General features: G+C 42.9%; 1 protein-coding gene across 2 annotated transcripts in view; it reads left to right on the top strand.

The window, feature by feature from the left end:
- LOC119172929 (nephrin) overlaps window positions 1-20,426 on the top strand; it is a 383,863-nt gene that overhangs the window by 357,383 nt on the left and 6,054 nt on the right. The window contains exons 11-14 of one of the 2 annotated variants that reach the window (XM_075893815.1): window positions 9,986-10,121; window positions 15,948-16,085; window positions 18,421-18,448; window positions 18,530-18,606. In XM_075893815.1, coding sequence (XP_075749930.1) covers window positions 9,986-10,121; window positions 15,948-16,085; window positions 18,421-18,448; window positions 18,530-18,606 — 379 coding nt within the window. Of the gene's footprint in view, window positions 1-9,985; window positions 10,122-15,947; window positions 16,086-18,372; window positions 18,449-18,529; window positions 18,607-20,426 lie in introns of both variants that reach the window. The other variant, XM_075893814.1, reaches the window with a different exon arrangement.

The following is a 20,426-nucleotide window of genomic DNA, read 5'->3' as shown; positions in this document are numbered from 1 at the left end:
GTTTTAGTCCTCCGTAGAACAAAGAATTAAAAAATCTTAAAAAAAGATTCTGACGTAAATGGGAGGTATTACGTGCTTCGGAACGAAGTTGGGGTTTCTTCTGCTGCTTTGCACAGGATAACGAAGTGCATGAAGGCTAAAGCCGGGATTAAAGACACAGAGTTCGATGACTGAATGCAATCAGCAGAGTCCCGTTTCTCCTCTCACCTTTCTTTTCCTTTGTCTTCTTTTACCAATCTTGAGTGTTTACGTATTTTTTAGTATGAGCCGCAGTGGCTCACAGTAATCACCACAGGAAATTGGCCATCGTGGGTGGCTGGAATGAGAGAGGGGAGACAAAAAAATCTGAGTACAAGTAGAATTTACTTGGAACATTTTATAGTTTATAACACTGCTGGGCAGAGACTCACAAAAATGTATGCACGAATACAGAGATCAAAATACATGAGCTGGAAGCCTGAAATACATATGCCGAAATAAATTTGCGTTTGGCGCACAGTTTTATTTCCGAGATACGTTTGTAAAACGCCGAAAACATATTCCGGAATACAAATACAGCAGTACACTGATATTTGCATACGTTTCTTTTTATTATTTACGGGACAGTGATGCCCTGCTATAGGTTTATTAACATGACACTGAAGAGCAAGGCAATTTTCCGCGTATTACTAAAGTAGAATTTGACGATCCCGAAAACACTACTCTTACTACGACATAAGGCTTGGTAAGCGAGCAGACACCTTAAAAAAATATGCAGATGGAGACGCTACTTTTGAGGTTCCCACACCAAAAACCATCAGGTCGCAAAATTTAAAAATGTGTTGTACATCACTTCTACCCGAGAAATAATTGTCTTGAGCACTATTAGTCAAATACTACCTACCTGGTTATAGGATACCCTCCAGCAGGCAGGAAATTCAGTCAAATTGTGGCCGCTTCTAGTCGCTTTTTTACGCGCCTCCGGAACAGTGTCCCAGAGAAAGCGTCCCAATTCTTAATGGCCTTCAGAATAAGTGAGACAAAGATTACGGAGATCTTAAGTCAAATTTTTCCTGGCTAGGTAAGACCTGCGGTTACGCGTGACTCTTCCGTAGGTGCCCAGCTTCAGATCTGGTTGTGGAAAAATGTATTGTTTCACGCTGACGAGAGCATTTACTCACAGATTTCGCGGTGGATAGTCTGATTACAGGTATTTAGGGTATTTATAAGAACGATAGTATCACATTAACCTACACCTGCGAGATTAACATGAAAATTACACTGAGCACTGGAATAGAACTCGGGATCACATGCACGTGAAGCAGATATCTATGTTGCATCACAGCACCTCCGCATGAGGGCGACCTTTTTCTTTGCGGGGGTATATCTATCATGTGGTTTTTGCGAACCATCGGTGGAACCTTGGACTTTTTTCGTGTGTGTGCGGTATCCATTTGTTTGCGTGTGTATTTGGTCATGGAATAGTTTCTAAGGCTTCATGAACACTATACAACCGTGGTGAGCGCTTTCAGCTCGTAATTCAGTTTGTGGTTCGCCGTTCCGCAAGAATCATTAACGTGGGTTCGTGCGTATTTTCACAGTTTCTCCGTAAACAGTTGGTGTTTCGCTTATTGAGAATGCGCCGATGCCAGCGCGACGGGGCTGTCTTCAACTTTCGAAACCTACGTATGTTTCTCGCATGTGCGTGTGTTGGGAGTGATTTCGCTTGATTGTGTCGCGAGCACAGGTCGGCAAACCCACTCATGAGTCAAGTCACTCGGACTCTGACTCAGATCGAGCCGTGAGTCTGAGTATGAGTGAGTAATAGTTCCGTTATTGTGAGTTTTAGTCAGTCGGGTTGAATAAAAATTTCGTGAGTGTGAGTAGGAGTGAGTTCGGTTGAAAAACCTTTTTGTGAAGCTGAGTCCGAGTAAGTCCGAAACGCAAACTGTATTTCTTGAGTGAGTTTGAGTGAGCTAAACTTTCCTTTGCTGACCTACGGTCGTGAGGTACTCGCGTGTCAGTGAAGACAATCCACGGAGGCACGTTAACTTGACTTGGGCATTTTAGCGTGCCTATTCTAACGTTTGCATTTTGTGCAGGTGAACTGCCGCGAGTTGCACGCAAAGGCAGCAGCGCCTTCTTAGCAATTCGCCGAGTGTTTTTTTCGCAATCAGCGTTTACGCACACTAATGTGCGATATGCTGCGGTTTTCACTCATTTGCTGTCTTTAATTGATCTGATTTATGGGAAGTGGGTACTCTTACCTATATTTAGCATCACACCACTGTTTAAGTGAATGCCGAAACGCACGCCAAGGTCAAAGGTGACGTTCATAAATTAGCGACGGATAGGCAGGTCTCCCTCTAATTATATAATGCTTCTGCACATCACTTTCGCGAACGTTTGCATGAAGTTGAGGTCAAGAGGTGCTGCAGAATTAACCCGAAAATCTTTGTCGTTACTGGATACAGCTGCTCTTCAAGAAATGATGATATTTTTATAGCAGACACATTCTCTCCACAGCAGTACACTGTTTGACTTGATCTTGGTTCAGCATTGCAAACCCATGCAGGAATCGACAACTGTTGCTAATGTTGAAAAGATTGAGCAAAGGGGGGTGGCATACGCTATCCTGCTTACTTCTGCACCTGTACTTGATGTTCAAGTTCGTCTGGAATTCACGCAACCATATTAAGACATAAATCCACCGATTTCAAACGTTTATCATTCTGTGTTACGCCATCTTTCGTTTATTAGTTTTTTGCGAAGATTTCCTAAAATCATTCGTTCAACTTCTTTTATAGAACATACATAGGCCTGTGTATCAGTAAGCTGTTGCACATGCACAGGTACTCTTTCTTTAGCTCATATCTAATGTCACACCTCGAGAACTCATGAAAAGAAACTTGCTTGTAGTTTTTTAATAAAATCGAACGAGTAACACTGAGACTCTGCATTTCAGTGCTTGTTCAAAATCTTGAGAAAAAGGAGTCATAGAACGCTGGGAACTGTTCCCCTCTTAGACGCTATTGTAGAAAAAAAAGTAGGCCAAAGACACTGCCTGCTTCGCCAGAAGTGTCTTTCTGAAAAGGATATCAAACAAAGAAGTCAATTAGGCTCTCAGCATTCATCCCATTCATGAGATTCAATGTTTTACTGAGAATTCTGCCTTGACTTTTTTTTACTACAAATGTTTTTAAAAAACAAAATAAAATGACAAGTTGGTATGTTTCTGGCTAAAATTTCATGCTGAGTTTCGCACTCAGTTAGCATAGCAAAGACTGTCATTCCCTTAATGAGTAGAAAAGCATGGCGAAGAGAAAGCACTGCAGCTTTGCTATTTCATATTTTTTACCTTGTCTTAACAAAACAGAGAGCAACAATCGATAAAGGCTAGTGTGCGCTGCTGATAATTACCTAATCGAAGATGTTTTTACCAAAAATAATTAGTTGATCCTGAAAACATTCTGTGACTTCTACCTCACAAATTAAACCTGGAGCTACATTATACAAAACGGATATGTTTAACCTATGAGCCATAACAAAGTGGACAGTAATGATTCGTTGCTGTGCATTTATCTCAAGCTCTGCTAATGCTATAGCAGAACCTAACTCTTCTTGTTAGTACTTCACTTTTTTATAGTTAAACCTAACAAGGTGCACTGAAAACCAGCCTGGGAGTCACAGGCCCTGATTCTGCCACTTGTAAATTGTTCATATCCTTAATAACGTTTATTCTGTTTTATATGTGGCATTACCTTAACTATTCTTTTTCCACCCCTTACGTCCGATCAACATTGCTTATTAAGTGTACGTGAATATATAACTTTACCTAGCAGAGGTACGCATATGACAGGATGCATGTAGCCCATCTTATAAACTGTTTGCCCTATTAAGCACGTTTACTTGATTGGAATTACCCAGTTAAAGGACTATCAGTGAACAAATCAAATCAAGTCAAATCAAATCTTTATTTTCCTTTTCCATAAAAGGATGGAGCGGCTGCAAAAAGCTACTGTGAGAAGTACCTTGACAAGGCGGACGCCCCTGAATTGACAGCTTTGGAAAACACACCAAAGAATCACAGAGTCATCAATGGCACAAAATAAACAGAAATAGCAGTACTGTACGCCGAGATGATCGCGAATGACCCACGAAAATACCGAAAAATCAACACCACCATGAAACACTGATTCCTACAATCAAAACGTCCTCTTAGGTAAGACAGTTTACGGTCAATTTTATTTCAAAAGTGTACATCAACACAAATAATAACAATATGCAGATCGCACACTATTAAAAATAACATAGTCAGGCGGCACAAAATACACTTAGTAAACGGTTATTTGGCAGGCGATATATATCAATAGCGTTATCTGTAAATTTATCCAATAGATGGGGCAGTGTATAAGTTATCGATTGAGAAGCATAGTTATTCCGCGGCGTTAGAACAGACCACGTTTCTCGGAAACGTGTGTCGTGCCAGTGAGATTTCTTTTGTAGCACCAATAGGTCAATATAAAATGAGTTATTCTTTTTATTTGCCACGCAGTAAGACAGCGTCAAACGGTAGTTGTAAAGATTATTTACGGTCATTACTCAGTACCGATCAAACAATTCCTGGGTGTGAGAACAAAAAAAAAAAAACCATTTGCTACCACTCTCATTGCCCTTTTCTGTAAAAGTAACAACTTGTTATTATTCTTTTTCGTTGTTGTTCCCTAAATTAGGTGCCCGTAAGCAAGCTGAGGGGAGAATAAAGAATGGCATAAGAAAAGCTTTATGCGCTCGGGCAGTAGGTATCTATCTCTATTGATGAGGCCAGTTGTTTTGCAAAGTTTTTGTGTATTTCATTAACATGGCAATTCCTCGTGAGATTACTGAAAAAGTACACTCCTAGCACCTTCATACATTCAACTATTTCTATTTTGCATTGACCAAGGCAGACATGAGGTAGAAAAGCTGTGGTATTTTTCGGTCGGAACGGTACTGCTTTAGTATTTTGAGTATTGATTACCAGAAAAGTTTTCTCAATCCAGGAATGTAGAAGTGGTAAAACATCTGCGGAAATTTTTTCTATATCTTCGGTTTTCTTACGAGCCACAAACAGGGTTGTGTCATCTGCGTAGCAAATAAGGGATATTCGGGGTGTGAGATAGCGTTTTGCAAGTAATTCACATATATGGAGAACAGCAGAGGCCCTAGTGTGCTTCCCAGGGGGACTCCAGCCTTAATGCACTTAAGTTCAGAGTAGAAGTCACCAAGAGAAACATACTGTTTTCGGTGGCTTAGATAAGACTACATGAGGTTATGAGCAATGCCGTTTATACCGTAGGAATGCAACTTACTGAGCGAAATTCTATGACCTATTGAATCAAATGCCTTTGATAAGTCAATAAAAATTCCGAAAGTTAAGCAGTGATTCGAAAAATTATGTAATATTATTTCTTTTTGTTTTAGCAAGGCAGTTTCAGTAGAGCAGTGTTTTCTGAAACCATGTTAAAAGTTTCCAAGTAACGGGTGTTTACAAAGATAACTGGATAGCCTAAGGTGTAAAAGTTTCTTTATGACTTTAGAAAAAAAAAAACTGGCAGACTTGAAATAGGCCGATAGTTCTTTAAGACATTTTTGTCCCCACCTTTATATATCAAGATATCTTTCAAAATTTGCATTCTCTGGGGAAATGTTCTACTGGACAAGATGAAGTTAAATATATCTGTCAGCGGAAACGTGATTAGGTCTACTACATGTTTAACAGGTCCAATTTGCAAGCTATCGACATCGCAAGTGCTACTATTGTTTAAATTTAGGATGGTATTGCGCACCCTCTGCACGTCGGTAGGAGATAAAAAAAACAGATGTAGCTTTGAAGTTTAAATCTATGTTGCCTGAATCGTCACATTCTGAATACGTGTCAGAAAATTGTTGTATAAAAAATTGTTGAAAATATTGGCCGACGGTGAGCCCGATACAGCTTGACCTTCATAATTATTGGTCGTAGTTTGTTGACAGTTTTGGCAGTGGCCAAGTACGGAACTTATTTTCTTCCACGTTAGGTCAGACCGTATGATATCTTGAGAAAATGAGTAATTATAGTAGCTATTTTCAGCCTTTCTAACAACGTTGACTATTTAGTTTCGGACGGACCTAAATTCTTTGAATACGTTAGGATCTCGACTAGTGATGAAGTTTTTGTACAAATAGTTTTTGTGCTTGATTTTTTAGCCGAATGTCTTTGGTAACCCAGGGTTTGCGAATCTGGCGCGATTGTGTTACGGTTTTAGTTTGAAAGGAAACTTCATAACTTACGCAAGTTTCGTACGCTTGGTCAGGGTCACGCTCATTGTAAACTTGTTGCCATGTAAGTGCGCTTACAGCCTCTCTAAACCGTATTAGATTATTATCCGAGATATCCTGGAAAGTGCGTTTCTCCCTTTCTTTCTTGGGTTGATCAGTACTAGCCAGAAGCATGAAAACTGCTAAATGGTCACTTAAATCTGTAGCAATAACATCTGCTTTTATCGATAAGTGCAATACATTTGTAATGAAAAAATCTAGTAACGTCGACGATGTTGCCGTAACTCTTGGTCCGGTAGATATTATGTCAAAGCCATTCAACGCCACAAGTGCTGCCAGGGACTTTTGCTTCAAACCATTGTCGAGTATGTTGGTATTAAAGTCGCCTCCAAGTACAAGTTCAAATTTGTTTTCGGTGGCAAAATTAAGAATCTCCTCAAAAAACGTTCAAAAATTATCAAACGAAGCGGTTGGGGGTCTATAGAGCCCTACGAACATACGTGTTGCATTACATAAGGTTACCGCTTCATAGTCCTCTGTTACAACGGTGAAACAGGGTTGAAGGCTACACTCAAAAGACTTGTGAACCAGCACTGATAGCCCTCCACCGCGTTAGCTCTGTCATGTTACGAAAAAGTGCGAATAGGCTGAGGGTGTGTACATTTCTGACCCTTCATCATACCACGTTTCTGTTAGTATAATTGCTGAAAATTGAAAACCTAGTGTCTGAAAAAGCATGTCTAATTCATCGGTTCTTGATTTTGCGCAGCGGCAGTTCAGGTTTATAAAGGAGAGAGGATTTTTACATGCCTTCGCAATCTATAAGAATTGGTGTGGCGCAATTACCATGTTGTACAAGCTTGCATATGCTAGCTTAACGTACAAGTTCACTGAGTTGCATTTCTGACGCAACAACGACTACATGATCGCCCTCCTTTTCCCTAACAATATTTTGCCATTTGAGTTCCAAGCAAAACGGAATCCGTTTTCAGTGGCCCAGTCTTTTCGTTTTCCGAAGAAGGTCGCGGTTGTGCGTGGTCATGTTTTCGAGAATTGAAGCCTGCTGTTTAGCGGCCCTCAGCTTCTGGCGTGCAGCAAGCCACAGTCTCGGTAGCTTGCTCGGTCTAACTCGGTGGCTCGGTCTAACTGACAGCTGTAGCGGATGATTATTCCCGGTATCTTATTTGGTTTTGATGGGAGCCGGTGGATCGCTGTGACGTCATTTGTTGAGAGGCGTGGGACTGCAAGAATGGCCGTGAGCGCATTCAGCTTATCCAGCAAATCTTCAGCAGGCGTCACAGGGATTCCGTGTACTTCTAAATTTAGACGCCGGCTGCGCCATGCAAGGTCATGCACGGCATCTTGCAGATTCTTTCGTGTTTCCACAACTTCAGCTTGTTCCAGTGCATCTAGACGCTTTTGATTGACTTAATTTCTTTGTCGTGTTCGTGTAGGCGCTTTATCGTGGCGTCAAACTTGTCAGACATTAGTTGTACCGAAGGTTCCATTTCCGTCACCGTTGCTGGCAAAAGCATAAGTTGTTCAAGCTTTGCATTAGTCATGTCAAGCCTTAGTGTAATATCGTCCGGTGTGGGGCTACACTTTGTAGGGCAATATTCTGTTGTGGGGCTATTTTTTCCTGTCTGAGTGTCGCCATGGCAGGCTTTACAATCCATGTTTTGCGAAACGAATCACCCTTAGACCTTAGGGATCGCTCGACAACATCAGAGCATGTGCCAAAATGGTAAATACCACAACACATAGTACACTCAAGAGCATCGGCTTTTGCGCACACTTTTGTACACGCTACTAATACTGATTCAGACAGGGCATAGATGACAGTAAATGGCAGCGGCGGCCGGCGGTAAATTTAAATGATAGTGACTTGTAATTTTTCACATTACTAACCTGCGAAAAACATAGGCAGCGATAACTTGGTGCGTCCTGGGTGGCGCCGCCACTGCCAATGAGGCGATTCTGGTTTCCAAGGGTTTATATAGGCCCTTGGTGAGTGTAGATGCCGCAGCTGTCGCGGTCACAAAACGCGAAACGGGCACTGACTTTCAACTGAAATTTCTCTTGAAAGAACACCTTAAAAATACAATTAGTTTTTTGAGAGGCAAAGCTCCTTATGCCGTGGGTCGTTCTCTCGTCGGTAGTAATAGTAGTACTATGTATAGCCACCTATAGTTAATGAGTTGCTCAATAGATGGCGTTGTATACACGTGTCCTTGGGAATAATATAACTAGATGTCGTTAGTGGTTCTCACAGCATATGCACGGAGTGAATATTTATGAGTGGGGCGAACGTCCGTCCGTCTGTCCTTGTGTCAATCCGGCCGTGCGTCCGTTAGTTCACCGTCCGCACATCCGGCTGTCTGTCCGTTCATGCTTCCGTCTGTCCATCCGTCCGAGCGTCCGCCTGTCTGTCCGTTCATGCTTCCGACCATCCGTGTGTCCGTCTGCCCGTCCATGCTGCCGTTCGTGCTTCTGTCCGTCTGTTCTACCGTCCGTCCGTTCATGAGACTGTCCGTCTGTCTGTCCGGCCATGCTTCCTTCATCCGTGCGTGCGCCCGTCATTCCGCCAATGTTTCCGTTCATCTCTGTGTCTGTGCCTCTGTCCGTCCGTCCGGCCGCACAGACGAATGGATACACGGACGGACGAACGGACGCTTCGCCCCAGTCATGATGATTCAATCCGTGGATATGATGCGATTTTTTGCATAGATTACCGTTTATGTAGGTTTCACAAGTTGCATAAGTTTCTTTTGCCTTTTTTAAATTTTCTACTTGATGTTTTTCGTGCCTCCCTTTCTTTTTATCACTTTCTCTCTTTCCGGGCTCGTTCTGCCTTCCTCCTGTCCTCTTTTCTTATCTTCACTCCTCGTTCCCGCCTCCTTGCTATACTACAATACCAAAGCCTGTGCTATATTCGCTAACGTGCTTCGATAAGAGGGTACGATGAGAGAAGCCTTGATAGACGAGTGATTTCGACGCTCGCCTTCGGATAGTGGGTATGCAGTTTCAAATCTCGCCAGGTCTAAACGCTCTTTTTTTTCATCGTGCAGTTTTTTAATTTCCTTTTTTCTTTCTTCCTCTTTGTACTTCTCTTACTCATCAGAGTTATTGCTTCCCATGCCAATGCAATGGGCCTACGTGTTTTGGGAGCGATGCACGTGAAGAGAACTCGTGTCGGTTCAGGATGATGATAATTTTTATCGGCTTCTCTTGACCAATCTTGGCAATCTTATCTCTGACTCACGGCATAACAGTTCTGTTGTAAAACCTAAAAAACACAGAAAAGGGTGCGTTACTTTGTTCTGTTCCAGACGATTCATCATTTCAAGTCCCCCCTTTCGTCTTCGTACTTCAGGGCTCTCATTAGTATTCTAATAATAGCATAACAATGCCTTACTACGGCTGTTAATATGTAACGGCTGGTATGTGCACTCATGATGTCAGTGAATAGACGGAAGGAAGAACAACAAGAAAGAAGACAAGGATGCAGAAGATGGCAGTTAGCAACAACAACGTAGGTGTAATGGAGAAATATGGGGAGTTCTAATAGTGATAGAATGCTTCACCACTTTGTACACGCAAGAAGGTGCCGTTAGCGGATTTTAGTGCAGCATGCTTGCCATCGCAGCCGACTGGCGGCAGATGGACCTAATCTGAGTAATAACGTGGGGAATATTTGGCTTCGCAGGTATCGGACCTTCCATCGGGAAGCGAATTCGTACTTGTGGTGTACGCATCCAACGGCAAGGGCCGCAGTCCGCCAGTGCTCCTCACGGCGTCCACGTTGCCGGCTGCCGCAGAAAGCCTGCTGCACCAAGGACCTGGTAAGCCAGCGCGAGTACAGTTTCCACTAGCTTTGCACCACTTCAATAAAATGCATCATCTTGGGACACCGCTGTGGCGTTGTAGCTATGAAAGAAGCCATACTCATAGAGAAAATATTGGCTGGGAAATGGTGAGTAAAACTGTGCTCTGGGGTCTCCTGATAGGAACAAAAATGGGAGAATGCAATGCTTGCAGTTAACCTTCAAAAGTAGATCACGATGACGTAATCTGGCCTTCTCTGCGTCGACTTCTGAACTGCTAGCTTGCTTCGGCTCTCAGTCCATGTCTCTAGTTCCGTAAAGAAACGAAAGTCTGTGTGCGTAACATTCAGTGTTTCAAAATATCATTGCATGCTTATTGCAAAAAGAGTTGTGAATTGCCCACAGCGCCATAATTATTTCTGTTGCGAATCAACAAACGGTTTCTACGTGTCCATAGCAACACGTTGATCAGCGCAGCAGTTCTCGTTCATAGTTCTGCTGCTGATGATCAATAGAAAATTCTGAGCACATTGCAATAGGTGGGCCTTTGAAACACCCACTCGTTGCTCGATTCACTTCTTTCGACGCCTGGTGAAATTGTACAATTGTGCCACGCAATATGCGATGCGCTAAAGAGCATCCTTTCAAAGCTGTTTCAACATGCACTTCGTTGATCGTTGAGTGTTCTCTAATTGTAGTTATACCCATTAGTTTCACTGTGTGATTTTCCTACTGTTTCATGATATCAGTCGCATTTTATGTCAATTCTAACACACGGTTAATAAATACTAAGACAGAAGCAAAATAGCATTATGACTTAATGTTTGAACACTTGCTTGCCACGCCGTCAGCCTGGGTTCAAGCGGAAAAATTTTTATTTTTTATTTTACTTGCATCTTTCTAAATTTTTTCATCACGCACGCAATGACGATTTTTCACTAAAAACCATCCGCATGTGCACTGACAACGACGCCGGCAATTCTGCGAAACAATCTCTTTAAGGACCTATCGCGTAAGAAAATAAAAAGGCCGCATGCGCTGATACACCGTCCGCTAATTGTTCCGATTAATAAAGTCCATGTCAGTTAGAGCATCACAAAGATTTTCTTCGGAGACGAGCACACGCTTTAACTTAGTGCATGGCGTATTATTATGTCAATGACTTGGGCTTCTGCCCCTGGGACCGTTATCATGAAAGCGCTGTTTGTCTTTCATCAACAGCGACGCGTTACACACAACCAAAACAAACCCAACAGGCAGTTAGGCCAGAGAAAATACAAGAGACAGGAATTATCCTCATCTTCAACGTAGTATCTTAACTGTGGCGCAGTATGAATTTAGTTATAGTAGCAGAAGTATGCGCCTTTCTGTCAATGGGAACTTAAACCAGGTAATTAGAAATTGTGAATTTCTATCCATTCAACGGAAACGGTGACCTTTCGTCGGCTGCTAGAACTTTTTTGGACTCGGCCATATTTTTAGACCACATCAAGTAATGTCTGCTGTGCTTGCCTAACCGAATTGTCTCTATGATGCAATGGGTGGTGTCTAACATTGAAAAGAGACTGCAAAAATTCCCTGTTTGATGCTTACAGGATTTCAAATTCACTCTGTAAGTGGTACTGCAGACGTTGTGTATGTATATATGGACGCTGTACCAACACGAGGTATGTGCACATGTTCTCTGCAAAATCTGCCGTGCTTTGCGCGCAATGTCCTCAAAGATACAATATACGCAGCATTGAACATTGCTGCTAACACGTAACTGTGAGGCTTCTCAAATAGATAGGCAGTCTTGTAGAGAATGTTGGCCGGAAATTGAACGCCATTTCAAGGTACAGCATGGCTGCCGCTATGACAATGAGTTTCATTCTTCGGAAGAACAAAAAAAAAAAACCTTACGACTGCAACGTACTTCAACATCACTGTTAAATCATTTCTGCGTATTGTTCATAGGTGAGCATTTTCGCGAGAATAGAAAGGCCGTGCAAGCGTTTACAAATTGCTATAAAATTTAGTAAACTTTGTATTCATATTCCGAAAAGTTATTAAGAGTACAGAAGCCATCTGTTCAGAAAGAAAGTGTGTTGGTGTGGTTGGTAATACGTCAATGAAGTAAGAAACCAACCATTATTTGTTGTCATTCTGTGCAGTGCACTCTATAATGGCGGAAGATCTATTTCGTAATGCACCTAGGAATGCAACAAACACCCAACGCTAACAGAATCACTTATTATAATACACAATCTGCAACACGCAATTGGTTGGTAAATTTCATCTATTCAGGAGTTGCGTCAAAATGGCTGATCCTTTTTAATAGCAACTGGCCTATGAAATAAAAATGCAATTTTATAGAACAGGGTTCGTAGAGGTCCTTGAAATTCTTGAAAAACCTTGAATTTGAAAAAAAATCACAGCATATCCGCGGAGTGAATCATCATGAGTGGGGCGCAGCGTCCGCCAGCCCATCCTGCGTCCATCCGTTCGTTCGTTCTTGCTTCCGTCCTCCTTGCGACCATCCGTGCGTCCATCCATGCGTCCGTTCGTCTGTTCATGCGTCCATCCGTTCATACGTCCGCGCGTCCGCTCATCTGTCCGTCCATATTCTAGCCTGTCTGTCCGTCCGTTCATGCGTCCATCTAGTGAACACTCAAAGTACCGCCATCTCGCATCTCTCATCCCCTGTGGCACATAACCGCTCCGCGCGTCCGTCCTTCTGTCCGTCCGTCCATGCGTGCGTCCGTCCGTCCATCTAGAGAACACTCCAAGTACCACCATTTTCCACCTCGCATCCCGGTGGCTACGTATGACAATGACGGAGATGGACAGACCCACGCCCTCAAGAGCTTTGCCCCTAAAATGCGTTTGCAAGGCCTTTGAAAGTCATAAATGTTCTGCCATCCTTAAAAATGTTTGAATTTCGTGATTAGGGCACTTTAATATTGACATCGTGACCCCCTAAATGAGGTAGATCGGTGTGTCAACCTGTCAAACTGGCCATTTCTAAAGCAGTAATGCGGCGTGAGCACACATGGTCCCATTCCACAAAAAAAAAATGCACGTGAAAAAAGAAGTTAGTGTCGTGGCCAGGGCGAAACAGTGAATGTGGTATCAAGAATCTAGAATGTCATGCGAAAAAGGGCAAGAAACTTCATACAAGCAACGCGCTGCGCAAGCACAAAGGACGCACGAAAAGAAAGTGCACAGGACGAGGGCTGATGAACAACTATCGCAGCTCGACACTGAAAGTGCGCTGCTTAAACACCAAAGAAGGATGTTCGAAAAGAACATCCATGTATCCACAGGCTGAGTGCAAATTTACCACTGCCACAGTTGTTACTTTTAGTGTTTCAGCAGCGTGCTGCAAGTGTCAACTGCAGAAGCCACCGCTCCTAATGGGGTCATGTCATGCATATTAGAGGTTATAAAAAGCGTCGTGTTGGTTACGCTGTGTGCAAGGACACTCAACACGAATTGTTGGACCTAAAAAACCATTTAGACTATCTTTCAAGTTACTTCCCAAGTGTACCTAAATGTTCATTCGCCTAATCGAGGCCCATCGCGAGCGCATCGAACACTGATGTAGCTCTATGGGAAGGGCAACAAATGTTGTACTGAGGTGAATGACCTCCACACTTTCGCCACGTACATACTGACAAAGCGTCGCGGCTGCTGCAGCTAGCGGTGCGTTTGTTATGCAGCTGCTTATGTGGCAAATCTGTGCGAGAGCAGACGATACGCAGCAAGACGTGTGCAAGGCTTTGTGATCCTTTGACTAAGTCAGCTACTCTGCTACGTACATACGCAACGCGATGCCCACAAACAGGAACTGAAAATTGTCCATATCAATAGGACGATAAACTATATAGCGAGAATAAATAAATAATGGTGCATGTATCGTGCTTGTCAGCGCATAACTTTCTCATACGGCATCATGCTCTTTCCCGTCGAAAAGTGTGGGAGAAAGTGCGAGAAGTTATTATGCTTAGATTCTATTTTGTTACAACTGCAATATTTGTATATTCAATGTAAGTGCAATAAAATTGGTCATTTTTGAAATTTTTACAGTAAAGCATTCCAACTTCGCATGCCACTTTGAGTCCTTGAAGTACTTGCAACAGGTCCGGGAGAGTCCTTGAATATTCTTGAATTTTTCCTTAGGAAACCTATACGAACCCAGATAGAAGCAGTTTCAGCTGTGTTAGTTTGAAGAAACAAAAGTACGTGGTTTTACAGAATGATAAATCTGATTGATGACTCAAGATACCACACGGCTTCTTCAAGTATATGTGCACTGAAACTATTTCCTATCTCAGTGCTTAAAATGGTCATTCAGCACTTTTTAATGTACCTTTCTAATGATTGAATTAAAGTAGTTGGAGCCTCATGGCTCAACCACCACAAAAAAGTGGCGGTTAAGCCACAAAAAAGTAGACAATGCCAAGCACGATTGAAGTTGCAGACATTTGACGCACGCCAGCGCTTCCTCACTTCTTTCGTCTAGACGAACGCGCTTCATCATTAACTAGGGGCTGATGGTGCGGGGAAAAGAAATTGCGGCACGAGCGCATCGTGACTATCAGCATTTTCCCTCCCCCTACCTTTTTTAGCGCGCAGCTTACATTAAACAAAATCACGAGCGAATGCTCGACCATGTGGCGAAACGTCCCTCAGCGGCCACAAGAACTATGCAACTCACTATGCGAAAATCAGCCAATCACAGTAGGCTCTGCTTTATGACATCATTTTAAAGTGCAAAAGCGATGATTTGCAGCTACCTTTGAGTAAGTATTGTAATTTACATGCCGCATGGCTATAACGTTTTTCTCACATGCTCTTGGAACCCCGATCGGCAGCGTTTTCTTTTGCAGGACTGCTTCAACTCACTGCTCTACTGCCCACAATAGAAAGTGCGCTCTTGGGTCTTCCCTAGCTACCAACTACCTTGTGTAATAAACTATGGGTTTCGCTGGTCTCACAGGCAACACCAAAATGTGGAGGAACCAGAATTGTATGTACGCAACACTCAATCGAAACTGCTAGTAAATTAGAAAAGATGACGCACTTGGGCGTTGTCTGTGTGTGTGTGTGTGTGTGTGTGTGTGTTTGTGTGTGTGTGTTTGTTTGAACGGGGAGGAGGGTTCATGCGCCTCGCATGTCTCCCCGAATTTTTATGCTGCAATATCAATCAGAAGTCTCATGCGAAGAAGAAAAACACTGCATCGACAGATGCTGAAAATTAACGTGCCTTTTTGACAACGACATCACATCCATGACGGAAATACAAGTTTATACTGCCTTTCCTCTATATTTATCTCTCTCTATATATATACTGAAACCGCTGGACATAGCCACGTCATGTCAATAATTCTGAGTAGGTGCTAAAGGATTCAAGAGTGTAACAAACACGAGTCCAATTTTATAATAAACGTGAAAATTGTAAACTTAGTTAACGATGTAACAGCTTTCTCCTCGGGGCATTAACAAAGGTCACACTCACTCACTCTTTCATAGTGTGTGTTTCGGCGCATACTATCGTTACTGTAATGCTTTAAAAATAGCCTGAGGTTTGTTTTGTTGTGGGCAGCATATTTACTGTGTGCCTAGTTTTATAACATTTTTTAGGAGATTATACAACAAGTGAACAATGAATGTCGAAATATGTATAATTTCAAGGTATACTTCGCATAAATATGCTCATGCTATCATAGTGAATGAATTACGCATACGTCTGGATAATAATAACTACAAATCACTAAAGATAGCTTAAGGAAGCCTAGTTAGTATGGCTATATGACTAAAAAATAACTAGGCACGGAATTGTACGCACTGTCGTTTCTGCAGATGCTTCGTGGCAGATCAAGTTCAGCCCCGTGCTCGCCGTGCTCATGGCGCTGGTCCTGGGCTTTGCGCTACTTGCCTTCGTGGTGGTGGCAGCCGTGCGTCTCTGGAGCAGGCACAGCTTCCACAAAGACGCTAACGGTGAAATACCGCGCTCAATTCACTTTGCTCATCTCTCACTGTTGTAGTATAAATGCATGACGCCACAGTTTTGGCTTTACGGCAATGTGTACCTACAAAAATTAGTCAGTGCTGCATTTCTACGTACGATGACCTCTACTCCTCGTCTTGTGGCATTTTAGCGTATTGAAAATCATATGGTGTAACTAACGCCTCCTCTGTGAGAGGCAACGGTAGGTTTAGAGACGTACGGAAAGGTTTAGGTGATGGCGTGACGTTACAGGTATACCCCTTTGAATAAACATCATTCATTGATTGATACGTGTGGTTTAACATACCAAAACCACCATATGAATATGAAAGCCGCCGTAGTGGCAGGCTCCGGAAATTTTGACCACCTGGGGTTCTTCAGCCTGCACCCGAATCTGAGCTCACGGGCCGACAGCATTTCCGCCTTCATCAAAAATTGAGCCGCCGCAGCTGGGATTCGGTCCCGTGACCTGCGGGTCAGCGTGCGCGTCTCTGAGTCACTATACCAACGCGGCGGGGCAATGTTATATAATCATGAATGGCGTATGCATGCTGAGCTAATTATTGCCCTTGCCATGGGTCCTTGTACCAAAGCGGGAATTGCAGTGCAAGTAGCTTTCTTAGAAGACAAGAGAGCACAAGCGGAGCAGGATAAGAGGAAGAAAAGGCAACAGTGTCATTAGGACGTTTGTACGGTTGGCTAGCCCACTCTTTCGAATACTTAACGAACGAAAATCATAAATGTACATCCTCACCATAGCCTTGCACTTGAAAGTGTTAATGCCTAGTAAAAAAATTGCCCTCACTTCCTCGAAGGGAATTAAGAGGAAATGCGGAGGCAATACTTACCCAGTGAGTACTCGGCGAAGTAATTTGAATGGCGTAAATTATTGACCAGACGGGGATTTGTAGTATAGCCATTTCTTTACATATTCATCAGCCAGCGAACGTTCGAGAGTGAGGCGTGCACTTAACTCCATTTATATATAAGTACGAGCGACCGGATGGCACAGTGTTGCGCAGGGTGGAGAGAGAGCAAATGCCGAGAGAAGGAGCGGTGAAGCACTGCGCCTGTGCTCTTCTACACTTTCTCCACACACGCGGGAACTCCGCTGAGCTGCCACGATGCGAGTGCTCTCACACGCCAAAAAGCGCCCCTCAACTACACTCACTCTCCGCTACTCCGCCCGCATCACCTTGTCCGGTTGCTAGGGGCGAGGATAAGCGCACTCACTCGCAGCTGTTGCTATGGGAGATAGAGTGAGAGCACAAAGATAACACCTGTCAGCTCGCGGACATCTCCGGACGCCAGACATAGCCCGACTAAGAAATGCATTGGCATTTAAAACTTAACTTCACTGATTATGACTTCCCCTGTAACATGTTGTTTTCATAAATTATTTCATCTGAACCACGAGCTAAATTATGTGCTTTCATACTTTTGACAGGTAAACATTACTGTAATCGCGCATTTCTGCTGTTTCTGATGCAGCAGAATAGAAGTTGATTTCGTCAGTTTTTAACGCCGATTCTCTGTTTCAGTGATATTTACATTTCGTTTAAATGTTCCTGTTCAAACACGGAGCGATATCAATGTCGCCGTGAGTGTGAATGGAAGCTTGTCAGCACAGTTGGTTCTGCATGACGACGATGTAGATATAGGCTCCAAAGACGTGGTCAGAAATGTGTGCGTCCCGTCTCATCACTGTCCGCTTCTTCAAAGCGCACCCAAGTTGTCGATGCGAATCGAAGTTCCAATTGGTAACCTTGTTGGAACAAATATTGCCTGAACGCAGAAATGCAGCATGTACTAATTCAGTGTCATCGGATGAGGTCTATAACGATTCTAACGTCGAATTTATTCTGCAGCTATGTGCTGTAAAGGGCATCTGTATATTTGTGTAATCGGTACACCAATATCTCAGCTGGCGCTCGCATGCCACGCACATATTTCCTGGAAGTTGGAGGGATGTGAAAATTACCGCAACTGTAATCGCAGCACACGGAATAATTGGTTTTTGTAGATGCAATTGGGAACATTGGAAACGAAATTGCCGAAACTTTCCGTACCAGAATTGAAACGTGGTATGCACTAAACGGCGATGAAAAAGTCACAAATACAAAAAAAATTAGCGATGTACTTTTCACGCTTGGCTTCAGCCTACTAGTTGACGATGCAATGCCTTACAGAAAAACTGATTTCGAATATACAAACTAGATCCCATGGTGATACTTTCATAACGCGAACGCGACCATAGCTGTGGCGGTTGTTACGTAGGTGCTCCTCGCCCCGGAGGTTTGAATGTAGCTGCGGTTTGGCTTGCAGGGAGCAAGATGCCCAGTCCGGACGAGAGGTAAGAGTCATCCTACATGCCTGGTCCTCTCTGGCACGCCCGTGAAATGTGTTTGTGAACTGAAGATTTTCTCTGAACTAGGCCCTGGATACCACCTGCACCTGATGTTGTCGACAGGATACAAGTTTCACCTAAAACCGAAACCACGGAAATGGATAGTAAGTGTACATTAAGGCTCGTTTTTGCCTATTACCTCGAAATAATTACATGCAATGCGATTTTTGTGGTAGATTGTGCAAATAATAAATATTCGCGTGTTGTCACTTGTAGCAGTTTTCGAGCGTCAGGTTGATTTCTGTTTGGTCGTATATACGGTCAAACAACTTGCGACCTCTTTATCAAGCTCCACAAAACATTTTTTTGTATATAGATTACGTAGCAATATGAAAAAAAAAATGAAAATCAGCTAACTTTCTATGAAAATACGAAAGAACTTGGTTGTAAAGATAATACAACAGGCACCAGATATTGGCATAAGGAAAGAGCCAAGAAGAGGACAATGGGAAAAAACAACAAGAGGTAACATATCTAGGATTTTGTTTCTGTGTGCACCAAACGAAACAAATCGCAATTACTATACTTTCATTTTTCATTTATAAATGCAATTATCCTCTCTAACCATCAAACTTAATATTCGCACTTGCCTTCTTAATGTACTTCCAATACAATATCCAATACCTTCTTTATGAAAGCGTTCTTTAAACAGGAAAACCTGCCTACTGTACCATAATCACGACGTACCTCGACTCTTGTTCTTCCTCAATGAATAAAAATGAAATCCGAATGCTTCGCAATAATGATATCGCTTACCACTATATTACAAGCTTTAACAAGCGTTCTACAATTTTATAAGTGTTTTAGAAGTTCTTCTTATCCGTTAGAGTGACGAAAGTTAGCCCTTAAGACACGATGCTCGACTCAACACTGTGGATTTGAGTTTTGAGAAACCGGAACTAGAACAAACATTTACCTTGGTAACACAGAGGCTTCTAAGTTTTGTGTGGTAAGCTCGAGGGCGCAAGTTCGATTCCTGTTCATTACAGCTGCATTCCAGTGGTAGCGAAATAAAAGAACACTCATGCTCACGGATTCATCAGCAGTTATGAAAGTTATGAAAATTCGGCTGGTCAGTCTTATTCCGGAGGCGTGCGTCAAATGATATCGTGGACCCGCCGTGGTGATCTAGTGGCTAAGGAACTCGGATGCTGACTCGCAGGTCGCGAGATCAAAACCCAGCTGCGGAGGCTCTATTTTCGATGGAGGCGAAAATGCTGTAGGCCCGTGTGCTCAGATTTAAGTGCACCTTAAAAACCCTAGGTGGTTGAAATTTCCGGAGCCCGCCACTATGGCGTTTCTTATAATCATATGGTGGTTTGGGATACTAAATTCCCCATATCAATAGTTGATGACGTGGCTTTGCAACGTCAAGCTTGGTTTAAAGCGCATGATCACTGTTCAAAAGACGGTAATTCTCTGAGTGCTCCTGGAAGGGGGGGGGGGGAGTCATCAATAAAGTGAAAAGTTGCGCAATTAGATGATACAAGGCATTCATGAAGTTCACATGGTCGGCACGCTGAAAGACAGACTAAGAAAGGAAATTTGAGCAGAAATTTATTCTTTTCTGCATAATATTCTCCCAAAGTCAGGCATTGCTGCTGACGATGCATGAGCATGCCGAAGTTTATTGTGTTACGTTATAGAAGTCTTCAGTTTGAGAAATAAAAAAGAACTCGGGTTCAGCGTTCGCTTCTGCGTCGTCCGGAAAACGTTTCCCGAGCTCTATTCACTCTTCATGAGAGGATATAGTGAGATCTTGTGAATATGGTTGGTCAGGGAACATTTTGTAGCCTTAGGGGGCTGCTTGCCTCACATGTGCTCAATTACTGGTCCCTTGTGCGCCTATGGGTGCTTCGATTCTTCTTTTGGTGCCTTAGTGGCATTGAACGGTGCTCAAACTACATAGATATAGACTCATGTT

This window comes from Rhipicephalus microplus, chromosome 4, assembly GCF_043290135.1.
Source record: "Rhipicephalus microplus isolate Deutch F79 chromosome 4, USDA_Rmic, whole genome shotgun sequence".
NCBI classification, from domain to species: Eukaryota; Metazoa; Arthropoda; class Arachnida; order Ixodida; family Ixodidae; genus Rhipicephalus; species Rhipicephalus microplus.
The sequence above is the reverse complement of the archived record's forward strand: the minus strand, read 5'-3'. Positions and strand labels throughout refer to the sequence as shown.